Raw genomic sequence first — 26,391 nt, 5'->3', positions numbered from 1 at the left:
TATGTAGTGGTAGCATATTCAAGCAATTTTCATGCCTGATTTGAAAGTCTGATCCGGTCTACCACAGTGTGTAGTTGAAGAACAGCAAGTTTGCGAAATAATAAAGTAACAAAACAACTCACAAAAATGTGCATTGTTATTATTTATTCTGTCTTGTACTGCAATATATATATTTTTTTTTTAGCCGCACAATAAATATTCACAACACAGAGATCAAGATTTTTCACAAATGCTTGTTTTTTTTTTACTTTGTTTTTTTATTACTGGTCATTTTCAAACAGCCTGACATCAAGGTTTGTGTAATTTGAAATGTATTTGTTTAATCCTTGTGTTCTTGTTTTAGGTTCATTTCCATTTCCATCATTTTAGCCAATTCTAACACCATAACATTTATAATAAATAATCATTTTCTTTAAGTTATACAGAAAATTCATTTTCTTTCTGTTTAGTCCCTTTATTCATAAGGGGTCACCACAGCTGAATGAACCACCAACTTATTCAGCATATGTTTTACACAGCACATGCCCTTCCAACTGCAGCCCAATACTGGGAAACATCAATCCACTATAGCCAATTTAGCTTGTTCAATTCACCTATAGCACATGTCTGTGGGGGGGAAACAAGAGCACACGGAGGAAACCCATGTGAATACGAGGAAAACATGCAAACTCCACACAGAAATGCCAACTGACCCAGCCGAGGCTGGAACCAGCGACCTTCTTCCTGTGAGGTGACAGCGCTAACCACCGAGCCACATAAAAAGAAAAATTCAAAAGCAATTTTACACTCAGGACCCTAAAGGGATAGTTCACCCAAAAATGAAATTTTACTCTCCCGCACAGGTTCCAAACCTTCTTGAGTTTCATCTGAGCACAAAAAAAAAAGATTTTGAAGAATGCTAAAATCCTGTAACCACTGCATCTATAGGAAATACAAATACTATGGAAGTCGATGGTTACATGTTTTCAACATTATTCAAAAATATGTTCTTTTGTATTTAAAGAAACTCATGAAAGTTTTAAACAAGTAAAGAGCATATTAATGAGGACAAAATGATATTTTAGGGTGAACTTTTCCTATCGGTAAAAAAAATATCCACAAAAACTCCAGTTCAATCACATATTTTAAGCAAAAATGATACATTTTTGTTGAAATAGTTTTTGTCATCGAGGCTTTGATATATGTGAACTATGTTTCAGCAAGTTATATTTAAAATCTCTACTAATTTGGGACAATTAGATTTGTTATTATTTTTTTCACGGTTTGATGAAATGATGCAGTTCTATGTTGGGGTTTAGCTGTATATACTAAGAAATTAGAACGTGTATCTGTGGTAGTGAAAGTTATACATACAGATAGAAATCTCAAAATATTGCCAATACTTTAACCTTGTTTGTCATGTACAATCGGTGTATATTCACGACCTCTAGCGGCCATCGCGAGTTCCTGTCCACCTGTTTCCAGTCCACCATTTTGACAAGTCATTCCGAGTTCCATCTAATACCATCGAGTTCCTTAGCGCCAAAAAAATGAAATGAATACAGCCAACCCCTGATGTCAATTTCAATACAAAAGTTTATTATTTGATGATAGATAATTGTTTAATAGAAAGTCCTCAAGTAAAATAATAAGACTGGAATGTTGACAACAGATTTCATGACCAAATAGTAACACTCAACTCTCTTCAAGTCGGATTTTGTGTAACAGACATACATTTCAGATATCATTTTAACATTTTTAATCAGAAATATGATATGGAGGTTTGCTTGAACCACAGGAATACGCTAAAATAGTTTTCATCCACATATCCCAAACAGAAGGTAAAAACTCAGCATGCTTCAAAGTCAAAGAGCACAACAAATGTATCGAAATTTCACATTGCACTCAAACCAGAACAATGTCTGACAGCAAATACATGACGGAATCCACTCGGCTACAATTAAAACCAGCAATATGACTATTAAGGTCAGAGAAAAGCCTCGTCTCCTTCATCAGACGGCACAGGGAATGAATCATGGGTCACAGTTTTATGCTTTGCATCGTTTGGGGAACAGCACTTATAATTCAAGACTTCATGCAGGGAAGAGAGAAGTACTTCAGAAATCAGCAATCTCTCTGGCAACACTTACAAACAGTATAAAATGATTTCTCCAAAAACAAGGTGCAAAATCCGCCACGGTGACTCAATTCAACAGCTGCTTGTATTTTCACAGTGTCTGTTTAATTATAGATGGGACAGAAATGCCTTTGAGGTGTTTTGGAGCTACGCTACTATTGAAAGGTGCTTCATGGTCCTTCCCAGCAGCACTTGGCTTTCATAACAGAAAAAAAAACAACAGTTTTACTTAATTACTCATGGCGGTTCTTCGTTGTAGGTTAATGGAAAGATAACTGGATGAATATTAGCAACAGTATTTGAAAAACAAATCTCAATACAGTTTTAAAAAACAAACAAACATAATGAATTTATAAAAGAGAGAAAGAAACTAAGAAAATGGCAAGCAAGATGATGTAGGGACCAAGTCTCTCCTCTTCCTCCACATTTAGCAACACTTCCTCATCTCCAACCGTGTCTAGATGGGTCGAGCTCAAACAAGTCAGCATCTAGAAAAGACAGATGCAAAAAAGGCCCACAACTGCTTGTTTAACACAAATAAAGGACGGTTCAGTGTACAAAGAGGATTTTTTCCTCTTAAATGCAAGTTACTCTGTGTTTTGCATAAAAATGTGTTAAGTGCAGTTTGCATAGAGTTTTACATAAAGATTTACAAAGACAAAAATCTGAAAAAAATAGTTCAAAGGGACATTTTTCAGCACTTATCTGTTTTTTCTGCTTTGCCAAACAAAAGAGACATTTGAGAATGAATCATTTACTGAATCACACATTTAGACAGGGACTGGATGCCTACTGGCATTTTTGTCAGATTCATTCATCCTTGAAAGGCCTAAACCGTATGAAAGATAACCGTACCAAAACTCACTCAGCAAACTATAATTGTTATCAAGAGAAATAAATAAAAAAAATTATCTGCTTAGGAACTATACTCTCATTCCAGCGTAATAATCAATGAACTTTCTTGCCTTACCATGACTGCAGCAGGTGCAATGGTACTACGCTATATTGGCCTACAAAATATCAACTTTAATTTTCCATTGGTATTGGTACACGATGTAACTACAGAAGACTCAGGGCCCTATCATACACCCGGCGCAATAAGGCGCAAGACGTGATTCCACCAAGTGTTGCTATTTTCAGACCAACGCAACCTTAATTTTCCCGTTTTCCGCCACGTTGTTTAAATAGCAAATTCATTTGCACCACTTTGTGGACTCATGGGTGTTTCGATCTAGAAAAGAGGTGTGTTAAGGAGCATTGTAGCTATTTTGAGAAGCTAAAATAGACAGAGCAATAGACCGGCTGAAAGCAGGTCTAAAGTTTAGTGCAGAGCGTGTTAGTTGTGCGCCTCGCTTACACATTGCTTAAAACACACAGGATGTACAGCAATACACAAATATCTTTACAAATGAAAAAGAATTTATAAAAGAATTAAAGAAATAAAATAATACAAAAATTATTATTTTCTAAATAAATATAAAAACCACTGCCTCCATCTCTTTTTTCATCGCTTTTTTCAGTTTATTCATGACAACTTGCTTTTGTATAATGTTATTATAATTATTATTATTATTATTATTATTACTATTTATTATATGCATATTTATATTTGTTTTATTAAAAACAAGCTAAAATTTGTCCACCAGGTTTGGACCATATGGGACATATGATGTGTATTTGGATAGAACTCAGTTTTTTGACCAGACTTTGTTATTATTGTTCATTTATTTGTTTGCTGGAAATTAGACCTGAATTTAGAAATAGTTTTGAAACAAATCTTTGCACTTAAATGAAATTAATTATGCAGGCTAATGAATGTCTGTGCGTACAACACGTTTCCTTATCCACGAAAGAGAGAAAGTGAACAAAGGCAAAATAGAGGAGGCTCGTTCATTATCCTCACCCTGCAGATAGTCTGTTTAACCGTTTTCTCACTAGTGAACCCTTCAGTTTTTCCACTTACAAAGTCCGCCATGTAAATAGCAAATGTGCCATGGTGTGACATGGGAATGGGAGACGAGACTTTGATTGGTTTATTCTCAAAACACATTTAATGATCTATGCTAAGCTAAAAATGCTCCCGACAGACCCAGAAATTATATTCGTGTTTTGAATTTACGAATTGGATTTGTGTACTTTTGAATCGTGTTTTGAATTTATGAATTGGATTTGTATATTTACGAATTAAGTTTTGAACTTTTAAATTGGATTTTGTAAATGTGAATTGTGGATGTATGCATTATATTTTGTAAACGTATTATTTTTATGACCAATCTGGCTCCAAACAAAACTCAATTGTTTAACTCCAGGCGTGACTTAAGCCTAGTTCACACTACAGGATTTTAAGCCTGATTTGAGCCCGATTTGGAAGTTAACGAGCTCGCCGACAGATCGGGCTGTGATCGGGAAGAAATCTACGGGAGCATGGCGCTCGCTCAAAGAGGCTCGCTGAAGTGTCGCCGACACCTCGCAAACGGAAATCCAATATCTTGCATGCTGAATATTCCAGAGCAGTTGGCCGACTCGACCCCATGTCTGTTCAGATGTAGTGACAAGCTGCAGCCAATGAATGAGCATATCAGCATAAGCTGAATGCCTGTGTGCTCAGGAGATTAACAGAAACATCTGTGATTTTCCAGAATGGGCATCGATGCACTCGCCTCATTCTGTGTTAACACGGACACGAGAGTAGGCTATATTAACAGGGGAACTAGAATTCTGTAACTATTAGAATGACCACACTGCTCAATCTGACCGTTCTCTTATTAAACGTCATATTGTCACATCATATTTACATTCAAAACTTCTATTGAGATAATAAAATTAAGCTCTGAATGTCTGTCATCATATTTGATGACACCATTACCCTAAAAAATTATCTTTTTTGCTAATACAGCCTATAAATATGTAGTTAAGACACTAGAACACATAGAACCAATATGGTAATTAAAGGTAGAAATGCTCAGTTCTTTACTGCTTTATACCTTAAAAAATAACAATGTTAGAAAGAACTACACAGATATTCAGGAAACGTCAGGGTGTTATAGATATGTTAGCTTTATTTCAGAGTTATTTAATTACAAAAATTAAAAACTCTCTGTGAATCAATCCACTCGAACCTTCCAGATGAGTGATTGATCCGCTGATGCATCAGCTGACTGACGATGTTTTAAAATGCTTCCTTGAAAGCTTGAAACACTGTCAGTGATGTCATCAGCACCCAAGCAGTGTTCAGCTTTTTCTGACGACTCCTCCCTCAACATTTCATTGGCTGTGGTTTGGTAGCTGGACTGAGCTGCTGGGAAACTAGTTGTTGTCAGGTCTTGTAGTGTGTCACCCCCCTCTTGTGTATCATTTATGTAGTGTGAACACAGCAGCGATTAAAAGACACAAAATCAAGTCATGTAGTGTGAACAGCACAGCGATTTGCTGATGTTTAAAAATCCTGTAGTGTGAACTAGGCTAAGCCATTCATTCACGACAACATTGGCCCCATTCCATCTGCCACATCAATAATATAGAGTTTACTACTTGCTAGTCAGGTGTTTTGTACTCCTACCGTGATTTTCACGCATCTTCATCTCCCTGCTTCTGCATCTGCGCCTGCATCTTAGCGATCATCTCCTGCATCCTCCTCAGCTGAGAAACACAAAAAAGTCATACAGTGATCTCAGAACAGTGGTGTTATTAAAGCGCAGCTTATAACCATACCTCAGCCTCCTTCTCCAGGAGGATCATGTCCTTGTCCATTTCCTCAGGTTCCGGAGCCTTTCTGCAGGACACAGAGCAGGTATGAAGAGACAAACACAAGGCTCTACTGATTAATAAATAATCACTCATGTTTTCTTGTCATTGAATCAATATTAGGCCTGTCAATTCTTTATATAGTCAAATTTAATTAATCAATCAATATTAAATGCTTATAAATATTTGCAGGGAATGTGAATTAATTTTGTTTAAAATTATTAATTAATTTCAAAATTTTATAAAGATATTAAACTATTGAAGCAGAAGATATATAAAAAATTAAGAAGCTTCATTATATACATTTTGTTTTATATACGAAAGGCATGAAAAATATTATTGTCAATTAAATGACTGTAGATAAGACCTTACTTCTTTCTAAATATAACAAACTTTTTTTTTAAATCATAAAAACATGTTTAGCTTTTGAGATTGAACTGCTTAAATGACAGGAAAATGGGGACATGAACGGTTCACTTTTGCTAGTTAAACAAAAGTGAATAAATTGACAGCAAATTATACTAGATTTGCATATGCTAATTTTAGAATACACCATTAAACAAATGACAGGCCAAAAACTGTATTAGTAAAGCACCAGCAGAACTGTTTTGCAAAGCAAAGCAGAGTTTAGGCAAGATGGAAAGACACACGTTAATAAAGTTAATAATATACGTGTTTGATGAGCTGAGCTGTGTTGGAGTAAGCGAGAGTGAAAAAGAGGAGCAGAAACAGTGCTAGAGTCAGGCTGAAGGAGCAGTACCTCCCCTCATATCCTCTGATCCACACGGAGAACGCAGATCACTGCACACACAACTGTTGAATTTACCACATCCAGCTTACACCAGACCTCTTTAGGCAAAGCAGTGCTGCGCTTCTGCTTTAATTCCTGCTATCATACAACTAAATATATGCATTCAAAAACTGAGAAATGACTATGCAAAATATGCTATGTCAATTGATCTGCTTGATGATTCCAGATTTGCTGACGGTATTTAAATAATCTGAGGCTACACCGTTGTGTTTTCATAGTAGAGTGATTTCAAACTTCAATTTCATTCCTTAAATATCCATCCACCATTTTATACAGCATAAAGGAATATTATTCTTTATTAATTAAAATTACAATACTAAAACACTCAATGTTAATGGGATAGTTCACTCAAAAATGAGATTTCTGACATCATTTACTGGTTCTTTCTTCTGTTGAACACCAAAGAAGGTATTTTGAAGAATGTTGAAAACGTGTAACCATTGACTTCCATATTATTTTTTACTTAACATAGTATCATTCCATAGTACTAGTACTACTATAGAAGTCACGTTACAGCTTTCATCAAAATATCTTCTTTCGTGTTCACCAGAAGAAAGAAACTCAAAGTTTTGGAATCACTTGTGGCTAAGAAAATGGTTAGTGAATTGAAATTGAGGTGAACTATCCCTTTAATGGTTTTTACTGTCTGATATTTTAGCCCATGCACTGTTGAAATTCTTGATTCTGATTGGCTGGAGGGCTTGTAATAAAATCGTTTAATCCACAGATTCAGTCAAATTCCAGTCAGTTTTGATCAGAGTTCGAAACAAGCGTGCTTCCCCTAAGGGTAATCTGGACAACATCTGCATGTACTTCACCAGGGAGCCGATGAAGATTAACTCACAAAGATGCTCAAAAATATTCACTAATACATGTTAGCTATTAGATTTGTGGGTGTTGCATACATGATCTCTCTTGCTCTGTCTGCCTGTGACTGATTCACAGTGGGGAGACCAAAGTCATAATTGAAAAACGTGGTCAAACTAAACTAATTGTACTACCGCTTTTACTACCTAATGCATTCTTTGCCTCTGCATCATGCATTTAAAATCCTTTAGCACACAGCAATCCTTTGATTATACTAGTCTAACTTTTATATAAAGTTAATTATTGAAGACAAATAAACGGTCAGTCAAAAAATAAGCTAATTACTACCAATAATACAAATACAGTGGAAATATACACATTATGATCTTACTTATATCTCATGTTCATTGGGTACATCTAACAGTGGATTTGTCTTTTGTATTGATTAATGTTCATTAAACCAATGTGACCCTCGACCACAAAACGAGTCCGGTTAAAATTTGTAAAAAATAAATAAATAAATAAAATTTAATTGACAGTTATTCGTAATTTGAAAGCTGAATAAATAAGATTTCCAATGTTTCATTAGAACAGGACAATATTTGTCAGAGATAGAACAATTAAAAAAATATTTAAGAAATGAATGAAGAAAAAATGAATTTGATTTTGATTTTGATAGATTTGCAATTTGTTTTTGTTTTTTACAAAATGTCTCCATACAACACGATTTACTTAATAATCTATTGATTTTTGGCACAACATCAAAATCAATAATTCTGATTCTTACAGTGTTTTTTTGGCTCCTCCCAAAAATATACCCTTACAACATAAGATTGGTTTTGTGGATAAAGATAAATAGAATCAATATCATGAAAGGTATCAATACTAGGGGAAAAGGGATTTTGTATTCTTTCAAATATTTCAGTTAAATGAAATACTGACTACACTCAGAGCTCTGGTTTTGTCTGGAGGTTGAGGAGGAGGTGCGGAAAGACAGGCAGAGCAGTACGTACGCAGGCGACAGAGGCAGAATGTAACCATGGGAGGACAACCTGCCGCCCCGTTTGAGGCGCTCTGAGCGGAAGTTCTCATAGTGGAGGTCCTGGGTCACCTCCTGCAGGTCCTGCATGTGAGTGCTGCACAAGACACAAAAGATATCAACATACAGTGACTGACCAAACAGGACAACATCTCACTGTGAAAATGAGGCAGAGAGGAACAGAAGGGCCTGATAAATCGACAACAAAGTTTATCTGATTCTTTTTTGGAATCTGCCACTATGCTGACAAATAGGTACTTGTAGCTCCGCCCTCTTTTGAAAAGAGCACTTTAAATTTACATCTCATTTAAATTTAAAGAGAGTCACCAAAATAGCACAATTAGGATCAAAACTTAAAAGGGGCAGATTCAAAAAGTTATAAAACATTATTTGTATGGTAGTTTGTGAAGAAACTTCACATACACACTCTTGGGACATCAGAGACTTATTTTACATCTTCTAAAAAGGGGCATAATAGGTCCCCTTTAAAACAGGAGTACTGAGTAGTTGTACGTTGTGCTGCACTTTTCCCTCTCAAACACAACTGAAATGATAGTGGTGATCACTGCGATGTTGGATAAAGAGTCGATGTGGCTCAAATGAGAAATGCAGATTATTTCAGCTTTCAGGCATACACAGATTTAGCAAACTGCTATTTTACTGAGTGAAAATTATATTGCAATAATTATAGATCATTTTGTTTTGTTAAATCAGGAATCTACTGAAGGTCTCCTCTTCAGTCATGCAAAATTGGGAACTTTAGAACGATTGAATAGCAGGCAGTTTAAATGACGTACATTAGCATGGTGCGAAGTTTGAGGAAGTCGTTGTGTTCTGGGTTTTCCACCTCCACTACACCCCATGGGTACAGACGCCCTCTCACTTTCTTCCCTTTGGCCTCAATCTGCTGGTTGGAGCCCACCACAGCAAACGGTATGCTGGCCTATGACAGAAAGACCAGAGGATTCTCTGCTTTGGTGCTGCACCAAAAATCATAACATGATGCACAAATGGTTAAAATTTGAAAAGTTCCATCCTTATGACCCCAAACACATTTTTAGGTACACATTGCCAAAAAGTTCTCCAATTAAATGTGTACAAGAAAATTTATTTATGGGAAAGTTTATTAAATCCAATCACCACACATTATTAACAGTGAGATGTAACTATAATGTTATTCATGAGATTATTACTAGAGAGTGTCACTTCTGACACTTCTACTTTCCTTATTTGTGAACAGAGACATGGGTTGTTTGTTTTGAAGATGAATAACAAAAGTGCTGTGTGCGTTTGTAGCGAATTTTTTTTTAAACCAGAAACCTTTGAGAATTTTGGACTGGAAGAAGCCTGGTTTGCTGATCGCCTTGTTATGAGGAAAAACACTGTCCCACTTCCTGTTGATTTAACCCTCTCCACATATGTGAATATCAATTTAAGTGCACACAAAAATGTTATTTGCAGTTTGTAGTTTAGTGGTTAATGGCACACTTTATTTAGGCTAATATTAAAAGCCTATATGCTGCGCTGTAAACATGCACTTTTGAACAGTGCTTTCGTTTTTGAATTTGCAATCTTTTTTTAAACATGTGAATATACCCTCACCGTATTTAGTTTGATGATAAATGAAATATTTTGTGTGAAGCTCCAGCCCCATTACAGATTTTTCTGTAAATCATTTTGGTTGTACAAATAAGCCTTGACTTTTTATTTCGATTTGCAGGAAGAGATCCAGGAAACACTCTACGTTGTGTCAGCTCGAACTTCATTGAACAGAGTGTGTCACTCTGATGAGCAAGTGTGAGCAAGTGTGCTAGTTGTGGACGTCGTTATGTGGTTTTGTTAGTGTTAATTATTTAAAGCATCCATCTAACAACTGTGAAAACTGCATCACTTTTTATCTAACCAGAGTCTGGACGTGTGTGTGCACATTTACGGTGTTCAAATTAGCTGTCTTTTATGTGCAATAAAACTCCCCTTTTTTATGCAATCCTAACCCTCTTTCCACATTCAACAATCAGAGCAAAGGTGTGGGACACTTCAAATCAGGGGTTCTCAACCTTTTCCACTTCAAGGCCCACCTTTTTTTTTGAAAGCCCAAAATGATTGTCTAGAGAAAATGCTTATTTTAAAGCTTTATTTATTAGCAAAACATTTCTTTTGCCTTTTATTACTACCTTATTTTTCTACATAATTTTATAAAAAACAAAATACGTAACATTGTGCATGTTTATATATATATATATATATATATCTATCTATTTTAATAATTGGAAAAAAAAACCCACAGACAGGTTCAAAGCTCCTGAACAAATCTTTACAAATGCAGAGTCTCAGGACTACAGGAGATGACAAAAAAAACAGCTGCTGCTTTAAATGACTTCTATTCATCTATTGATCTTTATCCATTAAAATAAACAAGCTAACCCTAACTCTAAATGTAAAATCCAGTAAAAACTCTCTAAATCTGTAGAAACACATTGATCTGAAGGTGGTTTGGTTTGTAGCTGGACATTACTGGTGTTTGCTGACAGGAAAAGTGAACAGCTGTTCACTACTGAAACACCATCGAGTCTCACTAGATCCTCCTGTACGGATGCGCATCAGTTATAAAACGCTCGCAAGACGTTAATTTGGACAACTATGCAGATATTTTAAAGTGTTCATACAAAGAGAACATGCATAGTTTTTGAATCAACGGACTTGTGCCACTCTGATACAGTACGAGTCGCAGACATGAGGCACGTGCGAGCTGGTTATTATAACTCTAATCATCGTTACCTTTACATTTGCCTGATTGTTTGCTTTATACAATTGAGAACGTAGTACCAGTTGAAGCGCAGCGGTTGGAAATTTAAGCCACAGTTATGTAATTAACAGTGAGGCTGTTTTGACTCCGAATTAGCCTGTTCAATCACAGAAAACAGGAAAAGCTATTACTACTATCAATTTATTAATGAAATCAAATAATTATAGCATAATATACAAGTTAATTTTAAGCTATCTTGCAGGGTAGCTGAGGCCCACCAGTTGAGAATCTCTGCTTTAAATTATCCAAAAAAAAAATAAAAATAAACCCAACATACCTTGAGAATCCTGGTCTGCTCTTTGAAATCTTCGTCCTCATCAGACTCAGCATCAGGGAGGTGATAGATCTTAATGCCGTGCTCATCGATTTCATCCAGAATCTAGAACCCATAAAGACATGCATATTGACAACAAACCAAACTAATTCTGAAATCATGTCTGTTCATTTTTATTATTTACCCTGCGCTTGAGCCTCTCTCTCTCCCTCAGTGTCAGTGTATCAGCCTTAGCAATAACCGGAACAACATTCACTTTGTTGTGAATGGCCTTCATGAACTGGACATCTAGAGGCTTTAGGCTAGAAAGTTGAATATGACAAGAACAATCAGCCTTTTAATTCCACACACTAACTCAGTGAACACTTTAACTCGCATCAGTGATAGTAGAGGTGTGCTAAATGTGCTTTATTAGTTAAAGGTAAGCGCTCACCCGTGACCCAGAGGGGAAATGAAGTAGAAGCAACAGTGAACACGGTTGTCCACGATGTGTCTACGGTTCAGTCCACTCTCGTCATGTAGATAGCGCTCAAACTGGTCATCGATGTATGCGATAATGGTGTTAAAACTGTCCAAAGAAAGAAAAGAGCATGTCTTTAAACACTAACAGAGAGAAATACAGTATATAGAGTGCAAAAGCTAGAAATCCACCGTTTTTTGTTTTGTTTTGACAATAACATTTGGATTTACTGGTCTTATATTTATCCACTGCTTTTAATTAAATTGTCATTCACAATGCAAAATGGGATTGTAGCTCTTTCCCTTATTAAATACATTAGAATATATATACAGCCTTTTTCAAAATGTCCATTTACCTCATAGCAACTTGGTTTTGTTTATTGGCATGGCATATACATTTTTCTATATGAAATCCCAATTAGGAAAAAAAGAATCTTTGCATGGAAAAAATACACAGCTGAACATGTTGGTGGGACCTTTTTTAGCGCAAAGCACCACTATAAAAACATGATAAATATATCAGGCTTTCCAGAAAAATGGCTGAAATTATTTTAACAGGCATTACTAGTGATATATGATGTCTGGTTTTAAAACCAGGGCAAAAGCTCTTGTATAAAAGTTATGTGACAGCATACATTTCCTTTTTGAGGCACAAGTGCTTCAATATCCTCTCTTTGCTGTTTTTGTGCTCAAGTGGGTCAGGGAGCAGTCAGGAAGAGGTCACACATGTTTCCTGTCTCACCACTTCCACTAGCAGAGCAGCATTCCCAGAACTCACAGAAAAACTCTTCCTTCATTCCTGCTGCTCTCTCTAATCTTCGGGTCTCAGATTACACCATCATGTTTCTCTTAAACACACCAAAGTGTTCTTAAATGCCACCAGAGGTTTCTTAAAGAGACAGTTCACTACACCTCAAAAAATCTCCAACTATCCTTGATCAGATGTTCATTTAAATTGACAGTAAAGACATTTGCAAAACTAATTCATTCTAGGTTTTACAGTTTAAGGAACCGGTTCCCAAAGAACCATTTTGCTTGTTGCATTTGCACCCAACAGCAATATAAAGCACTGTATACAACAAAATCAACCACCTGAAGGAGGAGGAAAACATGATTGAAGCTGTTCTTTAACTGCGTGTTGTGATAATGGAGATGTAACAGAGATGTATTAACTATGTGATTGATATGACTAAAAGAAGAACTAAGCCAATGTCAATTAGTATTGCTACTGCTAGCATAAGCTACATAAGCTCCTGTTTATTTTTTTCTCCAATTTCTGTTTAACGGAGAGAAGATAAACACATTTTTAAAGATAATAGGTTTAATAACTCATTTCTTATAACTGATTTATTTTATCTTTGCCATGATGATAGTAAATAATATTTAACTAGATATTGTTCAAGACACTTCTATATAGCTTAATGTGACATTTAAAGGCTTAACTAGGTTAATTCGGTAGGTTAGGGTAATTAGGCAAATCATTGTATAATGATGGCTTGTTCTGTCGACTATCGAAAAAAATAGCTCAAAGGGGCTAATAATATTGACCTTAAAATGGTTTTTAAAAAATCTGAAATTGCTTTTATTCTAACCAAAGTAATGTAATGTAATGTGTGTATTTATATAGCGCATTTATAGTGTATGGCCATACACCCAAAGCACTTTACAATCATGCAATCACAGTCTCTCCACACCACCACCAATGTGCAGCATCCACTTGGATGATGCGACGGCAGCCACAGCACAAACAAAACAGGAAATAAAACAAATAAGACTTTCTCCAGAAGAAAAAATATTATCAGGCATACTGTAAAAATTTCCTTGCTGTTAAACAACAACATTTGGGAAATATTTAAAAAAGAAAAAAAAAATTCAAAAGGGGGCAAATAATTCTAACTTCAACTGTATATGTCATAATTATATATATATATATATATCTTTTTAGTTTACCTTTCATCAAACACAAAATGAAAAAATATATACATCACAGTATCCACAATAATCTTAATAAGCTGTTTTCAAATGCTATATGTATCATGTGACACTGAAATCATTTTAATTTATGCATTGAACGGTAATTTATGCATTGAACGGTTATTATAATTAAGTGTTAATGAACTTAATTTTTGTAATCGTTTTTGACAAAATGTGAGAATTTAATTTGAGTGAATTCTTTAAATTAAGTGTATTGAAATATAAACAACTTCAAAGCCCATATTACACAAAACACAAGGGCTGCATGATATTGGAATAAATCTGACATCGTGATATTTAGTTTTTCTGCTATATAAATACAATTTCTCCAGTTGACTTGAATAGCGCTATTTGGAAAAAAATTCATTAATGTAGATTGATTTGGGATGATTCAGTACGGGAGTGATTTATGCTAATAATAATAATTAATAAACAAATTACAAGCATTGATAATTACAATAAAGCAAAGGAAAATAATTAAATAAACATTAATTTATACTAACTGCTCGTACACTCACAGACCTTGAAAAGACATGCAAATGATAAACTTTGATTGCGGTTAAATTCAGCACTGACTCAACAAATATCACGTGTTCTAATATCTGTAGCTCCAGGTCAACTATAATCCCTACTCAACATTGTGCATCCTATGATGTTATGCTAATATTGTACAGCCCTACAATACACATCTTGTATGAGGACTGTATGTTTACACTGCATTTTAATAGCATTCATAGTATGGTTAATGATCATAGCAATCCTCCTCACCAGTCCTGGCTGTTGATGGCATCCCCGTATCCAGGTGTGTCGACCACAGTGAGACGCAGCTTCACTCCACGCTCCTCAATCTCCACTGTTGAGGCCTCAATCTGAACAGTACGCTCAATCTTCTCTGTTTGACAACACATTTAAGAGACATCAGTTAAGACTTATATAAAAAAAATAAAAATAAATAAATAAAAAAAGACTTTGGTCCAATGTTCAGTGCAAAAGTGTCATTCCCAATGCCAAAAAACCATTTAGCCACATCTGCAATTATTAGTATTACAATTATAACACCACTAAGGGTGCACTCACAATAGGCTATCCGAACCATGCCCTGGCTCCTTCGATCCCCATTTCCCAGTTAGTTTGACAGGTATGAGTGCTTTGAATCGCGCACAAGCATGGTTAGGTTGGTCGGCCCTGGTCCAGTTGAAAGAGATGGTCTGGAGTACAGTTCGGTTGGGCTTTGGCGTGTTATGCTTGTAGACGCAAAGACTAAAGAGGCGATGACACTTTTAAGGGGCTGATTCATATGGATTTATTATTCATTCTTACTATTCAATTAACACGAATTGTCATCGTTTATTAAAGATGCAAAGCCCCCACTGCATGTCAGCTGCACCTTCAGCACACCTCTTAATACATGCAGCACAACGACTTTCATGAAAACTTTCGAGCATTAAAAGTGGTGGATCTGTTCAGTAAAATATTTGAACGTCATCGCATCCCAAACGACTCAAAATAATACAAAACAAACTAAAGCAATCTCTATTGTCCTGAGCGAGAGCACTTCTCTTCCTAACTAAACAGTCGCATCAATGACACAAGCATGCTCCTGCTCAGAAGCTAAAAATACAGTGAGAGAATAGGCCCAGGGGGAGAGGGGACAATTGCACTCGGGCATGGTTCAGGATAACCGTGCCAAGAGTGAGTACACCCTAAAATACAAACCTGATATTTATGGTGTTTTTTATTTTTCCCCTTGATGACAAACATTAACAGTCTTTAAATTAGCAAAAATGCAAGAAAACTTCTTTTGTTAATTATTTTTGCCAACAAAAGATGTTTAAATCATTCTCATTACAACTGGGAAAATGTTTGTCACATAACTACAATTTTAAATGCACATTTTAAAGGGACTGTTTACACCAAAATGAAAATTCTTCACCTTCTCATTCTCATTTTCCCCTGGTTTCTAATCTGTTACTGTTAAACTCAAAAGAATAATTTGGAAGAAAGCTAGAAACTTGTGACCAACTATCCTTTAAGCCAGTGTTTCCCAACCCTGTTCCTGAAGGCACACCAACAGTACACATTTTCAATGTCTCCCTAATCAAACACACCTGAATCACCTAATTAGAACATAAGAAGAGACTCCAAAACCTGAAGTTAATTAGTCAGGTAAGGGAGACATCCAAAATATGTACTGTTGGTGTGCCTCCAGGAACAGGGTTGGGAAACACTGCTTTAAGCAACTCTCAGCATCTACAGCAATGGAGTTTCTGTTGATCAAAAAACCCATAATAGCAACAGGAAACGTTGAAAAAAAATAGACGACTTCATCTAGCCTAATTTTCTAGAAATAATGCTTTTTTTTGTAACTAATTTTGTATCGTTATTTTAATGTGTTTTTTGCTGGTCAGTTATCTACAAAATAAACAAAAGGAAGAAATACATTTTAGGTGAAGTGACGTGCTAATATTACTTTTTTTTCAATAATAAGGGAATTATGAGTTAAACACAGATTTTTACTAGCATATGCTGCTTACCAAGTACGCATATTGTGCTCTGCTAATAAATATCAGGCCCCGACTTCTACATGAACAACGTTTCTAAAAACATCTGATGTCATGTGGTAACCTCTCACCTGCAGCACCGGGAATGACCCTCTCTGGGTAAAGATCAGTGAGGAACAAACTGTTGATCAGCGTTGACTTCCCCAAACCAGACTCACCTGAAAACAACACAATGAGGAAGACACTAAAATAATCATATCAAACCAAATAAACATTTCAAAAGGCACACTGCATTTTCACAAAGAATAAATCAACATAACGTCAAAAGCAAACCCTGCAGACTTCATTGTTTCCTGCAAACATCTAGACAATGTTGTATTTCTGAGTCTTGGACAAGCTGTCGTCCATCATTAGCTGAAGCTGTGCAGCAGTGAAAGGGCTCGTGGCTGGAGGTTCTGCATTCCTCTGTGATTTATTTTAAGACGATGGGATGACTGTACAATGGGCTCTGCTGAGCGGGCAGCTCTCAGACACCCTCCCCCAACGGCAGATCTCATGTGTGTGTCAACAGCTGTATACACACACACACACATTGCTGATGGGAGAGTCCCAGAAAAAAAAAAGATTCATCTTTCCTGTGGTGCTGCCAAAGAGTTTTGTTCCCACAGTCACTTTCACTATACAAACCTTTCCGAACATGAAATACTGTGTTTCTTTTCTCTAAAATATTAAGATTTCCCTCCAAACACTAAAAACTGCTCTCACTGAAGTTTGTAGATAGTGACATCTCACAGTGGAATACACTGTGGCTTTTAAAGAGATATAGAGATATATATAAAAATATTTTTACTATAAATGGTCATCATTAATTCCTCCATTTCTTCCAGACCGGTTTGGGTTTCTTTCTTCTGTTGAACACAAATGAATACTAAAAATTGCTAGAAAAACCGCCATTGACTTCCATTGTACAGTACTTGTGCCTAGTATGGATGTCAGTGGCTGCTTTTCCCCCAACATTCATCAGAATATCTTATTTTGTGTTCAACAGAGAAAGAAATTTATAGAGGTTTAGAACCACTTAAGTAGTTTTTGGGCATTAGCAGCACATTACCCCTTTAAGCAGTTACTAAACAAGCTGATATTTACAACTATACACACTACTAACTAGATATACAGAATATTCATATCTATAATTCTGCATGTGATTTTTTTTTTACGTGAACCTAATATGTTTAAGTCACACTAAAATGTAAACAGCAAGAAACATTTCCATCTGTATTGCAATAGCATTACCAGGTGTTTATTGTAACAGTGCTAAACTTAGCAGCGCCTGCAGCACAAACACAGCTTTTTAATCCACCATTGTTGTTACATGCAAGGTTCCTCCTCCTTTTGGTTATGCGGTACAGTGATGTTCCCACTGAGGTTTTCCCACTGTTATTGAAAAAACTAACTTCAGGGCACAACAACAATTGTGTCGTTTGGATTAAAATTTTGCAGATTGACCTAAATGTATTGCCATGTAGAAGGAGCCACTTTGTTTATCTCACTTCGGTATTAATTCTGAAGAGCAAAATATAATTGTCAAGCAAACAAACTGACCAACACTTGAAATGAAACATGAAAATCTGTCATAAATAATACATGCACCTGTCTGTGATGCTGTCATTTTTATTTTACCAACCCCGCTTATCAAAAGAAGAAAAAAAAAATCTATCTAGTAGATTATCTATCTAGTGAACTTTAAAGAAATTAGTTATATTATTCAATAAAAATGTAAATGTAATATATCAATATGGGCATCTGTTATTGCCGTAAAAGATTTTGCGATACCATGCCATAACAATATTTTCTCCCACCCCTATATGAAAACATCACATAAATGCTACTTACCGACCACCATGAGAGTGAACTCAAAGCCCTTTTTCACTGATTTCCGATGCACCTGGTTTGGCAGATTTGCAAACCCGACATACCCAGGAGTCTCAGGGTTTGTGAACTGTCCCTGTTGCTAAAGAGAGAACACATCTATGAGCATACTGATTTAATACATCTTAATAAACAGATCTCTGAACTATTTATCTATTCATCAAAAAAAAAAAAAAACACACATTTAAGGCTATTTCCTAAACACTTCCCATTTCTTTGCAAAAAATATTTACATGATACAAAAACCCTGCGCAACATGGGTTCGTATGTTCTCATTTCCTTACCTTCAGTTTATCAGCTTGAGACATTCTGAGCTTGAAGCAAACCTGCGAAAACAATCATTTTCGCAAGAGTTATTTACATAAACGTGACCGCATTGCATGAACCAGAACATCTTGTGAGAAAATGTTTGTTTGTTTTTTTTAAAAGTACCTTATTGATGTTGAGAAACAACTGACATTTACACGCACAAGATCGCAGTCGATTTAGTGGAAGGTTTCAGAGCTCTACAGGAACAGGAAGTCAGTTCCTGTTTGAGAGCATCAGTCTCACCACAAACCTAAACCAGCCCTTTTACAGAAACTAGTAGAAGCTCTCAAAACGCAGCGTTACTCATTTACTTATTTGAATTAAGAGGATATTTGGGATATTTTTGCTGACTGAAGTGCAACTGTCTTTACTTAAACCAGTGGTTCTCCACTAGAGATCCTCTGCAAACTTCCAATTTGACTTAACATGATATAAAAGAAGACAAAACAAACACTAAAATAAGCAAAAAATAATAATAAAAATTCAAATTTACCACGTAAAAAACTTTTTTTTTTTAACTCTTGGAGAACCAGGCACAGTTATATACATCGCACGAGTAGCAGTGCAATATAGCTGTACATTCGCACAGGTGGGAGGCATGCCTTAGTGTCCCACCAGTGACGACATACAGCCATATCACACTGCTACCCGTGTGATGTTGCGTTTATACAACAGATCGATAACGTAACTACTTTCTTCCGCCATTCCTTCACATCTGCAGCTGATGTCAGAAACCGATGCTACTTCACACACGTCATAGACAATGTCTAAAGTGATGAGACAAAACAGGTGATTCAGCTGGCATTTTAAGAAAGATCACAATAATTAACCCAGAAAAAGCCAAAGAGAACCAGGGGCAAAACACAGTCTATATATATATATAACTAGAATGATGCATTTTCATTATAAAAAATGTTCATGTAGATGTATATGTGTGTGTTATTGTCTTAAAAATACACTTTTAAAAAGTAGTGTGTGTGTGTGTGTGTGTGTGTGTGTGTGTGTGTGTGTGTGTGTGTGTGTGTGTGTGTGTGTGTGTGTATATACATATAGTTCTGTCAAGATCTAACGAAAGAGAGACTGTAGCTGGAGAATGTGTTAAAATCTAGTAAATCACAAACATGTCTGAACTTGACATTTGAATTTTATTTGATAATGAAATTTATATCATAAAGTCCATAATATTGTAGTAAAAGTAAAACAATCCCAGTTACAAATTAATATAGATATTTATAGAAATCATATAGTTTTTTGAACCATACTATAGTAAAGTACTTCAATTAGAATCTGTTGTGGTAATTCTATATCTGCTGTGGTGATACAATTAGAGTAACAACAATACCCAATACACCACTTTAGTGTTCTACAGTTAGGTATATTGTAATACACTACGGTTTACTGTAGTAAAAACTAAAACATTACTACTGCAGTGTTTATTATTGGTTTATCAGTTCACTGTAGTTAAAGCATAGAGCTGTAAATGATATAGTGATCTAATAGTGATCTAATACACTTTACTATAGTACAGTTCAAAACACTATAGTATTTATCATAAATTACTATAGTATTTTATATGTGACATTTTAGGACAGTCTGAAGTTCAAACTTGATACAATTCCACATGATAAAAACTCAAAGAAAGACAGAGAGTAATCACTGTACATCAAATGTGCAGTCAAAGATTATCAAGTGTCTTAAAATTTCATAGGAAACACGACAAAACGGCTCTCCAGGTGATGAAGAGATAAAAACCACTCTGTTCTGTTCTGGTGAATACTCGGATAATTAAAACCCCAATTTCCCCCCACGATGAAATTAAATTGTAACAATATAAAGAAATTAATTCGTTTTATCGGCACATTACTAAATGTAAAAGCAGCTTTTCTGTTTCTTCTAGTAACGTTATGCAAACAGAAACCGACTTCTGCAAAGGGGGAAAACAAACACGTTTCCAAACATGTTGTATAACCGCGGGACAAGTGTGAAACTGTACACACAAACTTTCAGTAATCTGCTTATTACGGTCGTCGGATGATACAGGGCTGTGGTGGTTTGATTTCTCTCTCGCATTAGCGGCACGCCTCGGTTAACGGAGCTCATTCACTGAGCGACACGCTAATCTTCTGAGAAGCAGAAATCACACATCAAATAAAGCCTGACCTGTGATCTGAGGCACGGCAATAAACAGAATATGTTGATCAGGTCTACCTTTAAGTCGTGAAAAGTCCTGGGGTCGCTGCTGCAGGAGGTTGAAGAGACGTACAGCCCAAATTCCTGAGATTCCGGAACTCTCACTGACGCCGACAGCAGAGTACAAATGTGAAGTACAAAATCAAAGAGTCTCTTGGTTTCAAAATAAAAGTCCTGTCGCCTCCTGGCGGGAGACTGTGGTATAGGTGTAAATGGTCATGTAAAAAAATTGGACGTCACGTGAGGCATGATTGCGCGTTCGCGTTTAAGAGGTTCTCCAGTAGTTTAGGCGGGATTTTAATACCACGCCCCCTGCTCAAGATCACTACTGCGCATATTCGGGCTTCAAATGACGCAATCTTTGTAAAATAGTACTAAGCCGTAGATATTTTGGCTTCACTTTTAAACAATATGGCATTTTGATATATTTTTGGTCATATAGCTTAGTATGTTAAATGTACAATCAACTGTAATGTTTACCTTTGTGCCAGAAGTTTTATTTTTATTTTAAAGGGTCTGTAATAGAATTGCTGCAACATGTTTTTTGGCTAAATGTCTAGTATAATTTTCTATAATTGGTGCTTTAGTATTCTCTACTTTTTATGTAGATGCATATGCTATGTCTTGCACAAGTAGGGAGATATCTATATTTTATTGTGTGCATTTACAACTGCAAGACATTTTTAGCATGTGCTCATCTTCATTAATAGGCCTACATCTTAGACATCACCTGTCTGATAGACATCTACAATATGTCTTTAAGATGTTTAGAATTTAATGTTCATAAAACAGAATTTTTAAAATGTTCATCAGATCTTTCATTCTCTTTTCAGCTTAGTCCCTTTATTAATCTGGGGTCGCCGCAGCGGAACGAACCACCAACTTATCCAGCGTATGTTTTACGCAGTGGATGCCCTTCCAGCCGTAACCCACCATTGGGAAACATCACACACACACACACACTACAGTCAATTTTTAGCAGACCCAATTCACCTGTACCACGTGACTTTGGACTTGTGGGGGAAACCAGAGCACAGCGGATGCCATTCCAGCTGCAACCCAGTACTGGGAAACATCCATACACACTCATTCACACACATAAACTACGGCCAATTTAGTTGACTCAATTAGCGCAACCTATAGCGCATGTCTTTGGACTGTAGGGGAAACCGAAGCACCAGGAGGAAACCCAAGCGAACACATGGGAGCATGCAAACTCCACACAGAAATGCCAACTGACCCAGCCCAGGTTTGAACCAGCAACCTTCTTGCTGTGAGCGAACGTGCTACCCACTGCGCCACCGCGTAGCCCTTTTCAGATCTTTGTACAGAGAAAATATTTTCCAGACCAAATGCTCTTTAAATTGTGTTTTGCAATATTTTTTCACATGCGTGTGGTGTCAGAGATGTAGTTGTTCCCTCTGGCATCTATATATATATAAATACATACTGTATATAATTATTGTTTAATTATAATTTTTCATTACTTATTTTCTACATGTTTTTGAATGTTTATGAGGGTCTTAACTAAAATGGCATTGTCAATAGCATATTTTTTTCAAGTATTTTTGGGGAATTTTGTTCTAAATATTTTCCAAACAGATTAATCATTCCCTCAGTTGCTAGTGTAAACATTCATTCATTCAGTTTCTTTTCGGCTTAGTCCCTTTATTAATCAGGGGTCACCACAGCGGAATGAACCGCCAACTAATCCAGAATATGTTTTACGCAGCGGATATCCTTCCAGCTGCAACCCATCACTGGGAAACACCCATACACTCTCATTCACACACATACACTATGGACAATTTAGCCTTCCTAATTCACCTGTACCGCATGTCTTTGGACTTGTGGGGGAAACCGGAGCACCCAGCCAAACACGGGGAGAACATGCAAACTCCACACAGAAAATGCCAACTGACCCAGCCAAGGTTCGAGCCAGCAACCTTCTTGCTTTGAAGCCACCGCGCCACCCCTTATATATTTATAATTATAATTATAATTATAATTATATATATATATATATTTTTTTTTTTTTAATCTACGTTTTGATATGTTTATGAGGGTGTTAACATAAAATACATAAACATAACATAAACACATTTTTTTTTAGTTTTTGTTATAAAGATCTTTCAAAACAGATTAACCATTCCCTTAGTTCCTAGTGTAAACAAATTAATGAAAAAAAAAGAAAATAGCTTGGTGAGATATCATAAGGAGAATACATTTCCTGTGTGTTGTTGTTTTTACAAAACTTATGATTAGCAAGGACCTCTAGTGGTGAAAACACAGTAGATAAAAACAGCACCTTGTTCTGTGAATTTATTCCAGTTTCCAAAACAAGGCTTAAGGCTAGACTAAATTGCATGTTTGAGCAGTCTGAACTAAAGCAACTTGTAAGTGACATAAACAAATATTACATCATACCTCAAATCTTTATCATAGAATACAAGACAATACAAGAATACACACACACACACACACACGCACGCACACACATGTTTATCCTAGTTAAGATAAGACAAGATACAGTAATGTGTTTTTAAAGTCATTTTTATAAAAGTTGCTTATTTACTCCCCCCCCCCCCCCCCCCCCCCCCCTTCTCTTTCTCACACACATATTGGTATTGGTGGTTTACAAAGACTCTTTATAGGCATAATGTATTTTATAAAAAAAAAAAAACACTTTCTACACAGCGCCGGTGGTGTAGTGGTAAGTGTGTCAACACATGAACTCCGGTGCTCATGGCGACCCGAGTTTGATTCCGCCTCATGGTCCTATGCTGATCCTTCCCCTCTCTCTGTTTTCCTGTCAATACTCTCTACTGTCCTATAAAATAAAGAAAAAACCCTGAAAAAATATAATTCTAAAAAAGAAAACACTCATTATATGGCCGTACTCCTATAACTAACCCTACAGTAAACCTGTGGCAAAATTTGAATGTGATAAGACCCCGGTAAGTATGATATTTAAGTGTTTTACATTACGAGGACACAAGGCATGTCCTTGTAATCCACCTTAGTAGGTGGGTCATACCCAACTAGGTCATACCAATGTCATTATCATTATACAAATTTCTGTTCTAAAAACCATCAAAGCCAGTAACACACACACACACACACACACACACACACACACAGAGAGAGAGAGAGAGAGAGAGAGAGACAGAGAGAGAGAATTGCATCTGACAGAAAATTGCATCTGACAATGTTCTATTGTTTGCATCCAAGCAAGTTTCTTTTGAAGCAGCAAATATTCTTGTAGGAGTATTGAAAATAATAAATATTAAAATGAAACCGTAATGATATATGACACTGATATGTGACCAAAACAAACAAACTGCATCACTGCATTCTGTACATCCCGTGAACTCCTACCGAGTAAGTATTGCAATGCTTACAAGGCACCTTTCACGTAAAAGCCCAGTTTAATTTGCTGTGGCACATTTGAAATCTTTAGCCAGTATTTAATGCTTCCCACAGAAGTGCCTTATTGCAAATGTCTCTAACTGACTGCTGACTGCTGTGATTCCAGGCTTGCAGATAGGCAGCCAATAATGTCGCCCAGCTTTATCGCTGGTATTAATTTGACAGGGCCAATAGTGCGGCTTGGGATAGATCATGACACCTCTCAGGATTTGAGCTGTCTCCTTCATTCCCCCAACAAGTTTTTTTTACCACCAATATTCCATCAAAAGCTATTAAAGCAAAGCTCGCAAATATGATTAAAATAAGCACAAGCTTTATCCCCCGAGCAGAGGAAATCTGCAGGATTGCTCTGGACGAGGTTTGAAGGTGTCAGTGACTCTTTAACACGCTGCAGTTCTCAGAGTAATCAGAGGTTTTATGTCATGCTTAAATGTGTCTGTATTTACAGATTCATGGAATATGCAGAGAAAACAGAGTAGAAACTGCAGTAAATATATGTTTGGTGAATTTTTTGAGCCGAGATTTAATGATTTGGGGTTCCTAAGGAAATTTATGAGTGGGTCCCATGAGAAACACACAGATAACAAGAATCCCTCTTAAAGAAACACTTCACATTTTACAACTTCCCTAGAGTTACTCATTTGAGTTTTACCATTTTTGAAATTATTCAGCAGATCTCTGGGAGCATTTTTAGCTTAGCTTAGCATAAATCATTGAATCGGATTAGACCATTAGCATCTCTCTCAAAATATATATATTTTTTTACGTATTCTTTAAGTATATAATTATATTACACAGTGCACAAAAATAGTCCCTAGCTAACTGATGCGTGTCATTGCGCCTGCTGCAGCCATGAAATCGCCGCAACGTCCCTTGATTATTAGGTGAACAAAGTCCCTTCTACTTATTTTGGTGCACAAGTTTCAACACAACTTCCAACACAATTTCATGACAATTTGTAACTTTTTGATTTAGTAGCTATTCGAATGAATTTGTATGATCTGATTTGTAAATTTTTGTACGTTTTACTTTTTCCCAAATAACGGTTGGGTTTGAATACACGCCTCCTTTTAAAAATCATATGTTTTCACGTAGGGATATTTAGTTTTAACCCAAAAATGACCAGTCTGTCAGATGAAGAAGAGCCGGAGTCAGAGATTCAATTAAAAAGAAGGTTTACTGAAGATGCTTTTGCAGTTTCATCAACAGAAGCCAGCTTCAACACTCGCAAATGAGTTCAATCAGCATTCAGGCTGCTATATTCTTACTACAAAGTCTATCTAGCATAAAAAAGGAAATCGCTTTAAACAGAATTAACAAATGAAATAAAATCACTTTAGACCATATTATTATATATCAAATAACAATAGGAACAGTTGTTTCCAATTCTTTAAGAGTCCAGGTCCACTCAAGAGGTTTCCATGACCTCTGACCTGATTTAACTCCTGAAAATAGTACTTAGACAGACAAAGATAGGGACAAAGTTACTTCAAGTGAACATTCCTAAATTAGGTCATGTTTAAACTTTATTTATTAGTCAAAATTACTTTAAAGATGAAATACTGATTCAAATAATCATATTAATAAAGTAATGAGAAAAAAGGTAAATGTTGATCCTTGCTGGGATGGATTTAAAGAAAGAAATCTGATCGCATCATTCGTATGAATGAAATCAAATGAATTCGTACAAATTTGTCACTTTTCCACCATTATGTAAAATAGTTATGTTTCATCACGAGATCAGGCTGGGAGTTTCATCTTCATATGATTACAGTTGAACCACTGAAGTCACATGGAATATTTTGAGGAACAATATTGATAATAAAACAATTATTCACGTAACATGTATCGTTTACATCAGGAAAGACATTCAGTCTCCAAAACTCAATATTTACCACAAAAAGCATAATCATTTTGTTGAATATACTAAATGCTATAGTAGTCTCATTTATTAAACAGTGTTTCAACAAATTGGCTATAAAAACAAGCTCCATCTCTCGCTC

General features: G+C 36.0%; 1 protein-coding gene across 1 annotated transcript; it reads right to left on the bottom strand.

Annotated features, from left to right (window-relative positions):
- Nucleotides 1-1,557: 1,557 nt before the first annotated feature.
- septin2 (septin 2) lies at nt 1,558-18,949 on the bottom strand. Its single transcript, XM_056474832.1, has 13 exons — nt 18,893-18,949; nt 18,745-18,786; nt 18,425-18,542; nt 16,663-16,749; nt 14,799-14,922; nt 12,031-12,165; nt 11,782-11,899; nt 11,601-11,702; nt 9,315-9,460; nt 8,492-8,614; nt 5,828-5,888; nt 5,676-5,755; nt 1,558-2,604 (listed from the first exon to the last, which is right to left on the bottom strand). The coding sequence occupies exons 2-12, from the start codon at nt 18,766-18,768 to the stop codon at nt 5,684-5,686; spliced, it is 1,110 nt and encodes a 369-aa protein (XP_056330807.1). The 5' UTR covers nt 18,769-18,786; nt 18,893-18,949; the 3' UTR covers nt 1,558-2,604; nt 5,676-5,683.
- Nucleotides 18,950-26,391: the final 7,442 nt, after the last annotated feature.

This window comes from Danio aesculapii, chromosome 2, assembly GCF_903798145.1.
Source record: "Danio aesculapii chromosome 2, fDanAes4.1, whole genome shotgun sequence".
In the NCBI taxonomy this organism is placed as follows: Eukaryota; Metazoa; Chordata; class Actinopteri; order Cypriniformes; family Danionidae; genus Danio; species Danio aesculapii.
Note: the sequence above shows the minus strand (reverse complement) of the source record. Positions and strands in the feature narration are given on the sequence as shown.